This window comes from Pituophis catenifer, unplaced genomic scaffold (assembly GCF_029215685.1).
Source record: "Pituophis catenifer annectens isolate HBS135680 unplaced genomic scaffold, rPitCat1.0.hap2 SCAF_10, whole genome shotgun sequence".
Taxonomy (NCBI): Eukaryota; Metazoa; Chordata; class Lepidosauria; order Squamata; family Colubridae; genus Pituophis; species Pituophis catenifer.
Window position 1 is genome coordinate 18,426,367 of NW_027256890.1, and position 18,822 is coordinate 18,445,188.

At 44.0% G+C, this 18,822-nt stretch overlaps 1 protein-coding gene across 1 annotated transcript; it reads left to right on the forward strand.

Annotated features, from left to right (window-relative positions):
• The first annotated feature begins 3,039 nt into the window (after positions 1-3,039).
• On the forward strand, positions 3,040-3,477 carry LOC139322372 (beta-keratin-related protein-like). The gene has a single exon (XM_070951472.1). The coding sequence runs from the start codon at positions 3,040-3,042 to the stop codon at positions 3,475-3,477; it is 438 nt and encodes a 145-aa protein (XP_070807573.1).
• The last annotated feature ends 15,345 nt before the right edge of the window (positions 3,478-18,822 follow it).

An 18,822-nucleotide genomic window follows, 5' to 3' on the forward strand; every position in this document is an offset into this window, starting at 1 on the left:
CCAAGGTCCCTTCCAGCTCTATTCTGATTGATTGATTGATTGCAATTCAGGCATGCGGCAACCGGCATTTGCAACCAGTTTCAGCAGCTCACGTGGTCACGTGAGCATGATTTAGTAAAAAAATAAATTTGAAACCCACCACTGCCCCTATTCCCCAGGCAAACCCCTCCATCTTCTGCCACTTCCCAGGAGGCATCCTCAACATGAGGTCCTCTTCTGGTAGAACATTGCTTAGTCAATCCATACTTCGCCCAGTTTCATCCTTGCCCAGGAGCATCTTCTCAGCCAGAGAATGAATCAGGGAGCTGTTTTGCTGATGGACCAGTTTTCTCTTCCCCGAGAAGCTGATGGTTCGCCTTGATCTGCCCTCACCAACAAATATTCGGAAACCTTCCCAGCTGTTTATATAGTACCGGGCCATTATCCGAGAAAGCAATTATAATTCCTGTAATCAGATCAAGCGTAAAATAAGTCCTGAGGATAAAGTTGGAAGAACACACTAAAAAAATAAAAATAAATCCTGGGTGAATTCAGACTGGGCCTTTTCCCAGCATGGATGTTAGACTCCCGCCAGAAAACGAAGCCAACTTCGATCGTGAAATCCAAGAGAGGCTAAATTATGACTTTTCCCCCTCCCCCATTTCCCCTTAATTTCTCTCCTTGCTGATCACATTTTTAAATCGCCGACCTCACTCACTTACAGATGGAACTCCTCTTCTTCTATTTTATTGCTATAGCAAGAAAAAAACACACACTCCTCCAAATGAGTTGGACCACGATAGATCCTCAAAATATGGCTTTTAATTTTCATCCCGAAAGGGATGGAGCAGGAGTCACTAGATTTGGCCTCAGATCCATAAATTCTGCACTCATCCACACCATCTTTTCCAAAACATAAAATCAGACTTTTGTGGACAGGTTTTCTTTTGGAAACCTTCCTTCCTTCTTCCTTCCTTCCTTCCTTCCTTCCTTCCTTCCTTCCTTCCTTCCTTCCTTCCTTCCTTCCTTCCTTCCTTCCTTCCTCCTCTCCTTTCCTCTCCTCTCCTCTCCTCTCCTCTCCTCTCCTCTCCTCTCCTCTCCTCTCTCTTCTTTTCTTCGGCTTCTCTCCTCTCCTCTCCTCTCCTCTCCTCTCCTCTCCTCTCCTCTCCTCTCCTCTCCTCTCCTCTCCTCTCCTCTCCTCTCTCTTCTTTTCTTCGGCTTCTCTCCTCTCCTCTCCTCTCCTCTCCTCTCCTCTCCTCTCCTCTCCTCTCCTCTCCTCTCCTCTCTCTTCTTTTCTTCGGATTCTCTCCTCTCTTCTTTTCTTCGGTTTCTCTCCTCTCCTCTCCTCTCCTCTCCTCTCCTCTCCTCTCCTCTCCTCTCCTCTCCTCTCCTCTCCTCTCCTCTCCTCTCCTCTCCTCTCTTTTTTCTTTCCTTTGTTTTCCCCTTCCCTTCCCTTATTCCCCTTCCCTAACTTCCTCTTTCCCTTCCTTTCATTTTCTCCCTTACCGGGAGAATAATAAAGTGCTACAAATGAGTCCCCTCTCTTTTGCAACCTGGAAGAAAAGAATCGACACCCCCACACACAAACACAAACACACACTGCCAACGAGCAAAATCATCCTGCAGAATTGATTAAACGAGAAGATCAAAGCAACTCTGCTGCATTGTGCTGTGCCTGACAAGACGCTAAGTCTTCAAATGATGTTTCGTTCTTATTAAAATAATTTGGGCCGGAGGGATAAAGCTGTGCACAAATCACTTGCATATGAAAGCCCGAGGCACAAAGAGACATGCCTTAGGTAGCTGGGTGAGAGAAAAAGAGTATAAAAGGGCTTCTTGTGCTGAGATCTTCCAACAGCTTCATCTCCTGCTCTTGATCGCTTCTCTTAGAGACTTTGGTAAGTCATTGGAAGATGTTGTTGTCATTCTGATGATCATTGAAATGTCCTTTCAGGCTTAAACTTCTTTGTTTTTGTTTTTCCCCCCACACAAAGTAGTTCAGGAAAAGCCACCGATGGATCCAAGCTGCAACCCTCAGAAAGGGCATAGATGGTTTGTGAGGGAGGACTTAATCCATCATTGTATTTTCAGAGAACCACAAAGAAGAACCTAAAATGATTTGAGTAGCTTTGGAAGTGACCAGCCAGCTTGGTTTTCTCCAGCTCAGGAGGCCTCAGTTGAATGGACTTCGGCTCCCAGAATCCTTTGCTCAGCATGGCCATTGCTGAACCTTCTGGGAGTCCAAAGTCCACCGATGTCAGCGTTTCGACACTGGCATAGAGAGCAGAGGAGAGAGAGAGTTAAGCTCTGAACTTTTGCCTGCTAAATCCCTTTGAAGTCGGGTTGTCGTGGAAATGAAGGGGGGGAGACATTCCTGGGAAATGATGAGACAAGAAGTCTGAAGAATGACTTGGAAGATAGCCAATGAGAAGCAGAGATTTGGGGATCGGAAAGGGAGGGATTGGGGGCAAAAGGTCAGTCTTGTCTGCATCAAGTCATGATCCGGTGGCTGTGCTCAATTAAAGAAAAGATTTCCTTAAAGATTGGCAGTTTGGAAATTCATTTATTTTGAGATAGCATCGAAGTCTGACAACCTCATAGAAGATTCCAGATTTGAGGGACCTCAAACCAAAAGATCTCCTCCTCCCATTTCCTGAATGCTCCATTAACTGAATCTGTCAGGGTATGAATATTCATAGACTGGAATAGGTCAGCCAATGAATAGGCATGGCCAATGAGGGCTGTTTTGGAAACAGAAACTTAAGTAAGAAGTCTGGGCGTGGCTTAGCCCTGCAGCTTCTGAGTCTGTGCAGAGAAACTGAAACTAGTCTGCTCTGCTGAAATGAAACTAACTGTTCTGCCTTGTGTTTTGCTTGTAACCACTGCTACGTTGAAGAAGAATCTATATTGGTATTGTACATTTATCTTCATGTATTATATGTATATAAAGAAGTTAATGCTGAATTAGTTTGCCTGTGTGTGCTTTTCTGGATTTGATTTCTACTGCAAACTCTGATAGAATCTTCTAATGTTTGGTTCCAGAAGGACCTCCATCAAACTATGGCTTACTGTGGACCAGCCTGTGCCGTCCCATCCTTGGCTTCCAGCCCCACCATTGGATTTGGGTCAGCTGGTGCTGGGGGTCTTGGCTATGGGATCTTGCCCTATAACCCTGCATCCAGTGCATTGGCCGAATCTTCAGGAAGCCTGGGCACCTTGGCCGGAGTCAACCCTTCCTTCATCAACCAGATCCCGGCATCCGAGGTGGTGCTCGAGCCCCCTTCAGTTTTGGTCAGCATCCCTGGTCCCATCCTGTCCGCCAGCAGCGAGCCCACAGCTGTTGGAGGCCACACCCCACGTGCCATCTCTGGTTCTGGTATCATAGGGAGCAACCTCTATGGAAACCCTCTCTCTGGAAACCTGGGTTTGGGGCTGAGGAGGGGCGCCCTACTGGGCAGTAGATCTCTTCTGGGAGGCCGTGGGAATATCTGTCTGTAGATCTGTCACCTTGTCAATCTGGAAAACGAGCACGAATGGGCCAAGAGAATGAAAATCCGTCCTCAAATTATTTGGACTTGATACAAAAAAGGCTGAGCTTCTGGGACCAACTTTGAAGACATCAGTTTGTTCTCCAAAACTTTGGCCAAGTTTTTCCTCTTTCTCTTTTTCCTGTCTGAACTCCCAGAGCCAAAGTGGAGTTCTAAGCAGTATTTATATTTGGGTTCCTTTTGTCCTTGTTATTGTTGGTCTAGGTTGTAGATTATCAACTTTTTAGAGAATTGTCTGTTAAATTCTTCCTATATCCTAATTAAAGTTCAAACTGCACTTTAAGCTTCTTGTCTCCTTCAAGTTTTGTTCCATTTCTCACTCACTGCAAACCATGGTTTGCTTATTTAACAGAGCCCCACCTGTTGGATTGGCAGAGCACTCTAAACTCCATCCATCATCTATATATATATATATATATATAAAAGCAAAATATCACTCAAGCATCATCACAAAATCTCCAGAATCCTAAAGCCTACAAACTTGAAATTTGCCATGTACGTTCCTCTTGCCTTCTAGGTGCTCACTAAGAAAGGATTTTTCAAAATAACCATCACAGCATTAGTATTTCCTATATTATTATTAACACGCTCTGATGCTAAGGAGTTCTACTCCCCCTCCCCATCTCAAATGAAATCTGTTCCAAATGCAAAACACAAGCAGAGGAGAGGAGTTTCAGTTTCAGTTTTACTTTCACATCAGCAAGCAGGATAGGGGAGGCTTCTGTGGGACAAGGCTGAGGGAGAGGAGGGGGATAGGATAGGGGAGGCCTTTGTGTGGCAAGCCAGAGGGAGAGAAGAGGATAGGATAGGAGACGTTTCTGTGGGGCAAGGCTGAGGGAGAGAAGGGGAGAGGAGAGATCATAGCTACTCATTAATTTTCAAGCTATAAGTGTCGATTTATCAAGCCCCATCACATAGTTTCGTAGCGGAGCTAGAGTTTTATATGCAGAAGGCTGTGAAATTCAAACCCAAAACACAAACATATCTACATGATGGCTTAGCCTGATGTATAAAATCTAGCCATTATGAGAACAGATTGACTGGGAGAATTCTTAGACCAGACAAATGAGAAGATATTCTATGAACTTCTTGCTTGGGACCTTCTGGTATAAATTCATCCTGTATGGTGTAGACGGGGGCATGATACTGTCCATTCTGAATATATAGTGGAAAGAGGAAACTTTCTCCTTTATATTTCCCCTACTGGATACCAGCTGATTTTTTAAAACGTTATTATCAAAATAGTTATTCTTTTTCTTTTAAAAAGGATTTTGTTAGAGATGACTAGACAGTCAGTTAGCCCATAAACGCTTATGTCTTATTTTACATTATTTATTTATTTATTTATTTATTTATTTATTTATTTATTTATTTATTTATTTATTATTGAATTTCTATGTTGAAATTTCTATGAATTTCTTATGTTGTTTATGTTACATTGCGTTTCATCTTCGGTTTTATTTTATGTTATGTTATATTTTATGTTATATGCTACGTTTGATGCTATGTCGTGCTATTTATTAAATTTACATGCCGCCCATCCTGCTAGCGAGATGCGAGAAAATCTTAGTGAGGTGTGGTAAAAACACATTTAGTGGTAAGATGCCGTGTGAAGCCAATTAGAAATGTTGTCGCTCTGGATCCTCTACACACATTCTTGGAATCAAAACCACCCACTGGGCGTTCTTCCCTAGAGGGATTTAACTAGAACTCCCAGCCTCCCAGCCCTGTTGAAAGAACCTTCTAGAACTATAGTCCAGCATTAATTATTGATTTGGGGTTTACGTGGTTTCCCATTTCTGTTTCTAATTCTGAGCCACAGATGCAACAATTTTAGATACTGAACATGTTGGCTATTGCAAGGAAGAGGACATCAACATTCCAAAGAAAACCCAAGAGACATGGAATGATGTGCCTGGAGATTTATTGAAAAGGGCAATGAAACAACACAGTGGGTGAAAAAGCCATGAATTTCAGAGAGAAAAGGAGGTGGGTCCAGAGCAGTTCAAAGGACGGGGAGAAAACAGGGAGAAAAAAGCAGAAAGCTCAGACCTTCTACAGAAAGTCTTCCAGTCCAAATCTTCTCAATCCAAGACCAGCAGAAGCAGTCTCATCATTCCTGTAACCGTGAGGATCTATTTCTTGGGTTCTACCTGTCCATCAGTAACAACAAGGGATCACAGTGACGTTTCCACGGCCGCCCTGAAGATTCCTTCCTCCAAGTAATCCTCTACTTGGGGACAAGGGCCTTCCCAGGATGCCGGCTCCAGGAGCAGCACATGGTGTGTTGCCTCCAATCGCAACAGGATCACAGCTGGCTGAGAGGATGGGACCAGGGATGGTCACAACGAAAGGAGGAGGCTCGATCACGATTTCTGCAGGTGGGATCTGGTTGATGGGTTGTGGGTTGATTCCGGACAGGGTTCCAAGTTCTTGAGAACTGATGCCTCCTCCGAAAAGACCACCTCCAAGGCCACCTATGCTTCCTCCTTGAAGGCCACCTCCGAGACCTCTACCACCAAGGCCAAGGCCAAGGCCACCAGCGGAGCCACCAGAAGAACCAAGACCAAATTGTGGAGTAGAGCAACCAGCTGGGATGACACAGGATGGAATACAGGAAGCCATTGCTGAAATCTGGAAACAAGGTCAAGAAGGAACCAAGTCAAAGCAAAGGAGAAGAAAACGAATGCATGTATCTTCATCATTTATCATACTTCTCTCCTACCAGTTTACTCAGATTAATTTTTACAGCTGTTCCTCCTAACAGACAAAAATTCACTTTATCCAGGGATCTTAGAGGGAGATACCAAGTGTGAAAAAGTTCAGCTTCCGATTTTGGAAGAGCTGGTCATGACAACACGAGCACAGAGCCTCTTTCACAAAAGATGTTGATGTTGCGAAGAATCTGAAGACTTCATTGGATCCTCAAGCATACTTTAGCTATCCCACTGCTTTCCTACACAAACCCAGAGAAGAAAAATGAACTTACCTGTTCTTTGAGGAGATGTTGCGAAGAGAAGAGGGTTGAGTGAAGCTGTTGGATTTTGGAAAGAAGAGCTGGGTTTTTATACTCTTGTCTTGGCATCTGAACTGGTTTGGACTGGTCAGACTCTGTCTCTTTTCCGGCTTAAAGGTTGTGTGAGCCACGGCTGTTTTTCTTTTCATGTGGGCAACCAAGCATCGCTCAGCAGAAAATACAGGAGAATTAAGCTGCCATCATGAAAAAATATCTATAAATCCCTTTGCTTCATTTAATGTCCCTAATTTGTTGATTGGCATAATGGTCAGGCTTGGCTGCTTTCAATTTGAAGGGAAGGAAAGAAGGAAGGGAGGGAGGAAGAGAGGAAGGGAGGAAGGAAGGAAATAGAACAATAGGGAGGGAGGGAGGGAGGGAGGGAGGAAGATAGGAAGGAAGGAAGGAAGGAAGGAAGGAAGGAAGGAAGGAAGGAAGGAAGGAAGGAAGGAAGGTGAAGCAAAGTTGTAATTCTTAAGGAAGCCTCAGAAATAATCCAACTACTTCAAAAACAATTCATTGAAGTCCCAAGGCATCTCACGCTTGGGTGATTAGCAAAAATGTAGGTGTCAACATAAGAACATGATTGCAAAATGAGGCCACTTCCAAGAATTGGCCCATTAAGGATTTAACACGCTGAAAATTGCTTCGTAAGGAAGGCTGAGTACATTTCAGGTGTCATAATAATCATCCCCAAAATCCGCATCTTAATTTTACTGCTCAACCTGCAACCAGAGTGAAACTCAAATGACCAAGCATGTTCCTGGAATAACAAGAAATGGGGACATCTCAAATACCTCTTTCTTTAGTTCCCTGGATTCCTGCATTGGGGGGCCTCAAATTTTATCCTGTCCTCCTGGATCTATCAGAGAGGATTGAGTAAATTGTCTTTGAACCCGGATCAGGAAACTGCAATGAATAACTCCTTTGTTTGGTTGGTCAAATGCCTCCCTAAGGAACCGAATTGAGTTGAATAATTTTATTTGGCCAAGTGTGATTAGACACACAAGGAATCGGTCTCTGGTGCGAGGGTCCCTCCAGTATTACAACTTTGGGCGACGCAGTCCCAGGCTGCATTCATCGAGGGATAGAATCAAAATCATAAACACAGCCATTGCTTTACTTAATGGTCAAATTGCCGTTCCCAATTTCGGTGCTGCGTAAGGACAACGTAGAGGCGTAAAATGAGACTTAAAGGAGATCAACCTGCAAAGCATCACTGCCCACCTTTTAAACAATGTTTGGATTTAAATCATAAAAAGAGAGTTATGCATAATATGTCTGATTAATGCAGGAAGTTACTTTTATAATCTTTATAATCGTGCGGAACTACAAATCCCATTGGCATCCACGCTGCCTACAAGGCAGTTTCTTCTGAGCTGTCAGAAGAAATTTGGGAGGGTTTAGATGATTCCTTCAACCTCAGGGTATTTGTATTTCTTGTTTTTTCACCTTCCCGGGTGTTTCAATCAAAGGAAACGCGAAGGTCAATGCAAGCCAAGAGGAAGATGAAAGGAAGTGGCTGATGGGCTATTAGCCTTCTCTGATGGCACCTTAATTCTGCTGAGTTCTTCATAAAACTATTCTGACTCAGGAAAATGGGTAAAAATGGGTGTTGCAAACTAGGATCATCAGAGAAAAGAGGTGGCATCATAGACATTTGAGGATCCTGGCAGAATGGTATAAAAGCCCTGTCCTCTTCTGGTATCTCAACAGCTTCACTTGAGCTCTCCTATCTTCACAAGAAGATCTCAGAAGAAGAGGTAAGAGGCTATGGTTCTTGGAGGAATGTCCATGCTTAGCTAATGTGTGCTTGAGGATCCAGTGAAGTCTTCGGATTCATCACAAGGTCAACACTTTTTTTGAAAGTGGTTCTGTGCCTGTGTGGTCATGACCAGCTTGATCTTCCAAAATTGGGAGCTGAAATTTTTGGTATCTCCTCCTAAGATCCATAGATAAAGTTTTTTTTTATTTTAGGAGGAAGAGCTGTAAAAATTAGCAGAGTTTATGTCAGGAAACTGGTAGGAGAGAAGTATGATACATGGTGAAGATACATGCATTTGGTTTCTTCTCCTTTGCTTTGACTTGGTTCCTTCTTGACCTTGTTTCCAGATTCCAGCAATGGCTTCCTGTACTCCATCCTGCGTCATCCCAGCTGGTTGCTCTACTCCACAGTTTGGTCTTGGTTCTTCTGGTGGCTCCGCTGGTGGCTTTGGCCTTGGCCTTGGTGGTAGAGGTCTTGGAGGTGGCCTTCAAGGAGGAAGCATAGGTGGCCTTGGAGGTGGTCTTTTCGGAGGAGGCATCAGTTCTCAAGAACTTGGAACCCTGTCCGGAATCAACCCACAACCCATCAACCAGATACCACCTGCAGAAATCGTGATCGAGCCTCCTCCTTTCATTGTGATCATCCCTGGTCCCATCCTCTCAGCCAGCTGTGAGCCTGTTGCCATTGGAGGCAACACACCATGTGCTGTCCCTGGAGCTGGCATCCTGGGAAGGCCCTTGTCCCCAAGTAGAGGATTACTTGGAGGAAGGAATCTTCAGGGCGGCCGTGGAAATGTCACTGTGATCCCTTGTTGTTACTGATGGACAGGTAGAACCCAAGAAACGGATCCTCACGGTTACAGGAATGATGAGACTGCTTCTGCTGGTCTTGGATTGAGAAGATTTGGACTTGAAGACCTTCTGTAGAAGGTCTGGGCTTTCTGCTTTTCTCTTCCTGTTTTTCCCCTGTCCTTTGAACTGCTCAGGACCCACCTCCTTTTCTCTCTGAAATTCATGGCTTTTTCACCCACTGTGTTGTTTCATTGCCCTTTTCAATAAATCTCCAGGCACATCATTCCACGTCTCTTGGTTTTTCTTTGGAGTTTTTGATCTCCTCTTCCTTGTAACAAGATGGAGAAAATGTAGCATACAACAGGCCAAGTGAGGAGTTCAGAGAGTATCTCAAAATCTGATGTTTCATTCATTCATTCATTCATTCATTCTTTCATTCATTCATTCATTCATTCATTCTTGGCTTAGAGCAAAGTCTTCATGAATAATAGAGTTGGAACTGACCTTGGAGGTCTTCTAATCCAACCCCATTCATGTCTGCAAGAGCATAAGACCATCATCTGCTCAATCAACTCAGATATAAGATAACTTTTTTATAAAGAAAAGATAGCTTTTATTGTCATTATTTTACTGTGAGCATACTGGCCATTTTAAAAAATGAAATTCTGTTGCCTGCTCTTCAAGAAAAAGTGTGTATCTATCCAAACACATACACAGCACACATATACACATGCTATTTTCCGACTTACAAGATTCTAGTAATGTAGCTTTAGGGAACAGTCAGATAAGAGGCAACCTAGTCCTCAGCTGCATAACGGGTAGAGAAAGAAACTCAGAAAGGAACTATTTTAACATCTCACAATGTATAAAGGAGACAGTTGTAGATCTGTACTGCAAAATTCTGTTAATGTAGCCTTACAATAAAGTAGAGTTAGTTCATGTTTTCCTGTCTGGTCAACCTGGGAAGGCTTGCAGAAATACTTTCCATGTCTTCAACCATGCATGTAATAATATCCTTCCCTTCAGCTTTGTGAAAAATTGCAACTTGGTCATAAGCTTCCAAGCTTTTGAGAGACCCTAAGAATCCCTGGAGTTCAGACTATGTCTCTCCACATAAATCAAAGCCCGTCACCACATTCCTTTTCTTCCTGGTTGCCATTAGCACCCACCCTTGTCTTTATGGCCATGAGATCTAGGAACTTGGGTTTATGAGAGCACCAGAAGCATTGGGTGCTCCCATGAGAGTAGAGAGCAGCATGGAAGCTGCATTCCCAGGTCAAACTTTCTTGGACTTGGTACACCTGTAGATTGGAGAAAAGTCAGAATTAATTTTCTTCCTATGGCCCTTGTGAGAAGACTTTAGATCACTATTAGTCAACCTCAGCAACTTTGTGTGGACTTCAACTCCCAGAATTCCCCGGCCAGCAGGAATTCTGGGAATTGGAGTCCACACTTCTTAAGATGTACAAGAGACTTGAGATGTACGTGATGATTAATTCCCTGTCAAGCCACCTTCTCACTCTCCTTCGTTCATTGCCATCTTTTGAAGAAGGAGAAGATGAATAGTTGGACAAATTGCGTCTCTTTAACTGGTGTGAGGAAAGCACCCTTTGATTATGCTTACTCCAAGCCAAAGAAATGCACATATCCCTGCAGGCTAAGAACACATTCCTGAATCAAGAAGTCAACAGAACTCTGTTTGATTTACTCGTCTATTTATTGACCTATTTACCTTCTGGCCCCTCCTGAGCCCCCATGCTTTGCAACACCAGGTAAAATTCAACCCGTGTTGAGGTCCCCACAGAGTTTCTCATCCTTAGAAGAGGCTGAAAGTGGTGCCTCTGAAAGAATTCATGTTCTGTGCTATTGAAACGCAGAGCCTTAATTTAACCTGCCTTCAGGTTACCTGCTATCCAGTGATTTGAAAATTTATTTATTTATTTATTTATTTATTTATTTATTATATTTCTATACCGCCCTTCTCCTGCGGGACTCAGGGCGGTGTACAGCCAGGATAAAACATAGCATATAAAATTTAAAAACATTTAAAAAAACAATTAAATAATTTTGGCTCGAATTTAAAACAACCCAATTAAAACCGAAATTCGATTAAAAAAACTGAGAGGATGGGATCAAGCCAGTCCAGCTAGATGGAACAAGAAAATAGATTAAGATAACTTTTATTGTCATTGTTTTTTTTTTGTGAGCACACTGGCGCATATACGTATATACCTGCACCTGTATGTATGTAATAATAATAATAATAATAATAATAATAATTTTATTTCTATACCGCCCTTCTCCCGAAGGACACAGGGCGGTGTACAGCCTATTTAAAAACACAAACAAAACAATGATATAAAATTTAAAATAATTAAATAAATGGCTCAAATTTAAAACCCCAATAAATTTAAATACCCCAATTTAAAACTATTGTATTGATAGTCCGGCCTGGCGGAACAACAGGGTCTTCAATGCGCAGCGAAACACCCGGAGGTCAGATATCTTACGAATTTCCGGGGGCAGTTCATTCCACAGGGCTGGGGCTCCCACAGAGAAGGCCCTCCCCCTGGGCGTCGCCAGCCGACATAACTTGGCCGATGGCACCCGGAGGAGGCCCTCTCTGTGGGAACGAACTGGTCGGTGGGAGGCTATTGGTGGCAGAAGACGGTCTCGGAGGTACCCGGGTCCTATGCCATGGAGCGCTTTAAAGGTGGTAACCAACACCTTGAATCGCACCCGGAAGACCACCGGGAGCCAGTGCAGCTCGCGCAGGAGGGGTGTCACATGGGCATAACGGGTTGCGCCCATAACCACCCGCGCGGCCGCATTCTGGACCAGTTGGAGCTTCCGAGTGCTCTTCAAGGGGAGCCCCATGTAGAGAGCATTACAATAGTCCAACCGGGAAGTAACAAGGGCATGAGTGACCGTGCGCAGGGCGTCCCGATCCAGAAAGGGCTTCAACTGGCGAATCAGGCGAACCTGATAAAAGGCCCCCCTGGCCACGGCCGTCATATGCTCTTCTAAAGACAGCCGCGCATCCAGGAGGACACCCAGATTGCGAGCCCTCTCCGTGGGGGGCAAAGATTCACCCCCAATAGTCAGCGATGGCACCTGCTGACTATATCGGGGCGCCGGAAGCCACAGCCACTCGGTCTTGGAGGGGTTGAGTCTGAGCCTGTTCCTCCCCATCCAGGCCCGCACGGCCTCCAGGCAGCGGGACATCACATCAAGGGCATCGTTGGGGTGGTATGTATGTATGTATGTATGTATGTATGTATGTATGTATGTATTAATCACTGTCCATTTTGAATACATAGTGGAAAGAGGAAGCTTTCTCCTTTATATTTCCCCTACTGGATACCAGCTGATTTTTTTTTAATTATCAAATTATTATCAAAATGGTTATTCTTTTTTTTTTTAAAGGATTTTGATAGAGATGACTGGACAGTCAATTAGTCCATAAATGCTTATGATATGTTTTATGTTATGTTATGGTTTAGGTTACATTATGTTTGATGTTATGTTTTATTTTATATTATGTTATATTTTACAGGTTCTTTTTTATGCTTCGTTGTGCTATTTATTAAATTTATGCTTTTTGCCACCCTTTCTGCTATCGCGATGCAAGAAAATCTTAGTGAGGTGTAGTAAAAATGCATTTAGTGGTAAGATGCCCTGCGAACTCTGTTGTTTGGTTAGACATTTTGTCACTCTGGATCCCCTATCTACATTCTTGGAATCAAAATCACCCACTAGGCGTTCTTCTCCAGAGGGGTTTTGACTAGAACTCCCAGCCTCCCAGCCATGATGAAAGAACCTTCTAGAACTATAGTTCATTCATTAGATTTGGAGTTTACGTAGTTTCCCCGTTTCTCTTTCTAATTCTGAGCCATGGATGCAACAGTTTTAGATGCTGGACATGTTGGCTGTCTTTCTGCAAGGAAGTAGAGATCCAAAACTCCAAAGAAAAACCAAGAGACATGGAATGATGTGCCTGGAGATTTATTGAAAAGGGCAATGAAACAACACAGTGGGTGAAAAAGCCATGAATTTCAGAGAGAAAAGGAGGTGGGTCCAGAGCAGTTCAAAGGATGGGGAGAAAACAAGGAGAAAAAAAGCAGAAAGCCAGGACCTTCTATAGAAGGTGTTCCAGTCCAAATCTTCTCAATCCAAGACCAGCAGAAGCAGTCTCATCAGTCCTGTAACCGTGAGGATCCGTTCCTTGGGTTCTATCTATCCATCAGTAACAACAAGGGATCACAGTGACGTTTCCACGGCCACCCTGAAGATTCCTTCCACCAAGCAATCCTCTACTTGGGGCCAAGGGCCTTCCCAGGATGCCGGCTCCAGGGACAGCACATGGTGTGTTGCCTCCAATGGCAACAGGCTCACAGCTGGCTGAGAGGATGGGACCAGGGATGGTCACAACGAAAGAAGGAGGCTGGATCACAACTTCTGCAGGTGGGATCTGGTTGATGCAGGAGGGGATGACTCCAGACAGGGTTCCAAGTTCTCCAGAACTGATGCTTCCTCCGAAAAGACCACCTCCAAGGCCACCCATGCTTCCTCCATGAAGGCCACCTCCAAGACCTCTACCACCAAGGCCAAGGCCAAGGCCACCAGCGGAGCCACCAGAAGAACCAAGACCAAACTGTGGGGTGGAGCAACAGGCTGGGATGACGCAGGATGGATTACAGGAAGCCATTGCTGGAATCTGGAAACAAGGTCAAGAAGGAACCAAGTCAAAGCAAAGGAGAAGAAAACAAATGCATGTATCTTCATTGTTTATCATACTTCTCTCCTACCAGTTTCCTGAGACAAACTCTCTTAATTTTTACAGCTGTTCCTCCTAAGACACAAAAACTCACATTATCCAAGGATCTTAGGAGGAGATACCAAGTTTGATAAATTTCAGCTTCCAATTTTGGAAGAGCTGGTCATGACCACACAAGCACAGAGCCTCTTTCACAAAAGGTCTTGACTTTGTAAAGAATCCGAAGACTTCACTGGATCCTGAAGTACATATTAGCTAAGCGTGGACATTCCTCCAAGAACCATGGCCTCTTACCTCTTCTTCTGAGATCTTCTTGTGAAGACAGGAGAACTCAAGTGAAGCTGTTGAGATACCAGAAGAGGCCAGGGCTTTTATACCATTCTGCCAGGATCCTCAAATTTCTAAGACTCCACCTCTTTTCTCTGATGATCCTAGTTTGCAACACCCATTTTTACCCATTTTCCTGAGTCAGAATAGTTTTATGAAGAACTCAGCAGAATTAAGGTGCCGTCAGAGAAGGCTAATAGCCCATCAGCCACTTCCTTTCGTCTTCCTCTCGGCTTGCATTGACCTTCGTGTTTCCTTTGATTTAAACGCTGGGGAAGGAAAAAAAAAGAAATACAAATACCCTGAGGTTGAAGGAATCATCTAAACCCTCCCAAATTTCTTCTGACAGCTCAGAAATTCTTGCTTGTAGGCAGCGTGGCTATCAATGGGATTTGTAGTTCCGCAAGATCAAAAGAGTAACTCCTTGGATTGATCCGACACATTTTTGCATGACTCCCTTTTATCTGATTTAAATCCAAACATTGTTTAAATGATGGGCAGGGATGCTTTGCAGGTTGATCTCCTTTAAGTCTCATTTTACACCTCCACGCTGTCCTTATGCAGCACCGAAATTGGGACCGGCAATTTGGCCATTAAGTAAAGCAATGGCTGTGTTTATGGTCCAGTTTTAGTTTTCCTCGGCCTTACAGATCTGGGAAGGTTTTCAACGTGAGGATTTGTCAAAAAATTACTGTTACTTTGCCGTTGTGACTGCAGACAGTCACTAAAACAGACAGTCGCTAAATGCGGATTACCTGTATTTTGTTTTGCATCCTTGTTTAGATAAGGTTCTTTTTCATATCCTTGAACTTTGACTGAAATAAAATATTGTTTAACCAGATCCTTCTTGGAGATCACAGTAAAAATTGTGGAATTTGTGACAGGGTCAGTTTTCCCCTCCAAGCCATCACTCTGCCTAACACCTACTTCTCACAGGGCTGTATAATCGCTATGTGTATGTACCAGAGTAGTATGGTTGTAGGATTATTATTTCACAGAATAACAGAGTTGGAAGGGACCTTGGAGGTCTTCTAGTCCAACCTTCTACTCAAGCAGGAGACACTATCTACCATTCCAGACAAATCTTCTCTTCAAAACCTCCTGTGATGGAGCATCCACCACTTCTAGAAGCAAATTGTTCTACTGATTAATTGTTCTCACTCTCAAGAAATCCTTCCTTAGTTCTAGGTTGCTTCTCTCCTTGGTTAGTTTCCATCCGTTGTTTCTTATCCTGCCTTCTGATGCTTTGGAGAATAGCTTGACTCCCTCTTCTTTGGGGCAGCCCCTGAGATATTGGAAGAATGCTATCATGTCTCCCCTAGCCCTTCTCTTCATTAATCTAGACATACCCAGTTCCTGCAACCATTCATCGTATGTTGTAGCTTCCAGCCCCCTAATCATCTTTGTTGCTCTTCTCTGCACTCTTTCCAAAGTCACAACATCTTTTTAATAATGTGGTGAACAAAACTGGATGTGATATTCCAAGGGTGGTCTTACCAAATCCTTATAAAGCGGTATTAAAACCTCACATGATCTTGATTCTATCCTTCTATGAATGCAGCCTGGGACTGCGTCGGAAGGAAGGATACCCAAAGTTGTAATACTGGAGGGACCCTTGCACCAAAGACTAATTCCTTGTGTGTCTAATCACACTTGGCCAAATAAAATTATTCAACTCAATTCGGTTCCTTAGGGAGGCATTTGAGCAACCAAACAAAGGAGTTATTCATTGCAGTTTCCTGATCCGGGTTCAAAGACAACTTACTCAATCCTCTCTGATAGATCCAGGAGGACAGGATAAAATTTGAGACACCTCAATGCAGGAATCCAGGGAACTAGAGAAATAGGTATTTGAGATGTCCCCATTTCTTGGTATTCCAGGAACATGCTTGGTCATTTGAGCTTCACTCTGGTTGCAGGTTGAGCAGTAAAATTAAGATATCAGATTAACAGAGTTGGAAGGGACCTTAGAGGTCATCTAGTCCAACCCTCCGCCTACGCAGGAGACCCTACACCATTTCTGACATGCAGATATTGGGGATGATTATTATGACACCTGAAATGTACTCAGCCTTCCTTACGAAGCAATTTTCAGCGTGTTAAATCCTTAATGGGCCAATTCTTTGAAGTGGCCTCATTTTGCAAGTGTGTTCTTATGTTAACACCTAGATTTTTGCTAGTCATCCAAGCATGAGACGCCTTGGAACTTCAATGAATTGTTTTTGAAGTAGTTGGATTATTTCTGAGGCTTCCTTAAGAATTACAACTTTGGTTCTCCTTCCTTCCTTCCTTCCTTCCTTCCTTCCTTCCTTCCTTCCTTCCTTCCTTCCTATCTTCCTCCCTCCCTCCCTTCCTCTTGTTCTGTTTCCTTCCTTCCTCCCTTCCTCTCTTCCTCCCTCCCTCCCTTCTTTCCTTCCCCTCAAATTGAAAGCAGCCAAGCCTGACCACTATGCCAATCAACAAATTAGGGACATTAAATAAAGCAAAGGGATTTATAGATATTTTTTCACGATGGCAGCTTAATTCTCATGTGTTTTCCGGTGAGCAATACTTGGTTGCCCACATGAAAAGAAAAACAGCCGTGGCTCACACAACCTTTAAGCCGGAAAAGAGGCAGAGTCTGACCAGCGCAAACCAGTCCAGATGCCAAGACAAGAGTATAAAAACCCAGGATTTCCTTCCAAAATCCAACAGCTTCACTCAACTCTCTTCTCTTCGCAACATCTCCTCAAAGAACAGGTAAGTTCATTTTTCTTCTCTGGGTTTGTGTAGGAAAGCGGTGGTATAGCTAAAGTATGCTTGAGGATCCAATGAAGTCTTCTGATTCTTCTCAACATCAACACCTTTTGTGAAAGAGGCTCTGTGCTTGTGTGGTCATGACCAGCTCTTCTAAAATTGGAAGCTGAACTTTTTCACACTTGGTATCTCCCTCTAAGATCCCTGGATAAAGTGAGTTTTTGTGTCTTAGGAGGAACAGCTGGAAAAATTAGCTGATGTGGGGAAACTGGTAGAAGAGAAATGATGAATATACATGTATTCGGTTTCTTCTCCTTCGCTTTGACTTGGTTCCTTCTTGACCTTGTTTCCAGATTTCAGCAATGGCTTCCTGTACTCCATCCTGCGTCATCCCAGCCTGTTGCTCCACCCCACAGTTTGGCCTTGGTTCTTCTGGTGGTTCCGCTGGTGGCCTTGGCCTTGGTGGTAGAGGTCTTGGAGGTAGCCTTCAAGGAGGAAGCATGGGTGGCCTTCATGGAGGAAGCATGGGTGGCCTTCAAGGTGGTCTTTTCGGAGGAGGCATCAGTTCTGGAGAACTTGGAACCTTGTCCGGAGTCATCCCCTCCTGCATCAACCAGATCCCAGCTGCAGAAGTTGTGATCCAGCCTCCTTCTTTCGTTGTGACCATCCCTGGTCCCATCCTCTCAGCCAGTTGTGAGCCTGTTGCCATTGGAGGCAACACACCATGTGCTGCCCCTGGAGCCGGCATCCTGGGAAGGCCCATGTCCCCAAGTAGAGGATTGCTCGGTGGAAGGAATCTTCAGGGCGGCCGTGGAAACGTCACTGTGATCCCTTGTTGTTACTGATGGACAGGTAGAACCCAAGAAACGGATCCTCACGGTTACAGGAATGATGAGACTGCTTCTGCTGGTCTTGGATTGAGAAGATTTGGACTGGAAGACCTTCTGTAGAAGGTCTGGGCTTTCTGCTTTTTTCTCCCTGTTTTCTCCCCATCCTTTGAACTGCTCTGGACCCACCTCCTTTTCTCTCTGAAATTTATGGCTTTTTCACCCACTGTGTTGATTCATTGCCCTTTTCAATAAATCTCCAGGCACATCATTCCATGTCTCTTGGTTTTTCTTTGGAATTTTGGATCTCTACTTCCTAGCAGAAAGACAGCCAACATGTCCAGCATCTAAAACTGTTGCATCCATGGCTCAGAATTAGAAAGAGAAACGGGGAAACTACGTAAACCCCAAATCTAATGAATGAACTATAGTTCTAGAAGTTTCTTTCATCATGGCCGGGAGGCTGGGAGTTCTAGTCAAAACCCCTCTGGGGAATAGTTCAGGGGAAAGTTGCTTTTCTCCTGAAGTAAGAATTTGGGCTTCTGCACCTTAAAGCTGAAGCAGCCCTGTTCTTGGATGTCTACAGGCAGGGCTAAGAAAGACCTGTGACTTAACCTTGGAGAAGTTGGATTTCATAGGGTTAGGGCCGATGTCAGCAACCTGCAGCTCCGGAGCCACATGTGGCTCTTTGGTAAGGTGACCAATCGTCCTCCTTTTATGGAGGACAGTCCTTCTTTTGTAAGTTCTGCCCTCTCTCGAAAGTTCTATCCTCCTACATGTCCTCCTTTTCGATATTTGAAGACTAATCTGTAAATCTCCGTATTTGATCGATGCCAATCTGATCCGTTGTGTGTGATGTGACATATTTGTATTTGACATGACGATTCATCAAGGTTCGGTATAGTGCAGCCAGACGCGATTATGAGATGCATGCACTACGCACAGGAGAATTGTTTTGAGAGAGTGTGCTGCACACAAGACTTGCTGTGCACAAGTGGTTTTGTTTACTTCTTGCCAAAACACGACACGGCACACACCCATGTGTCCTCCTTCTCATTG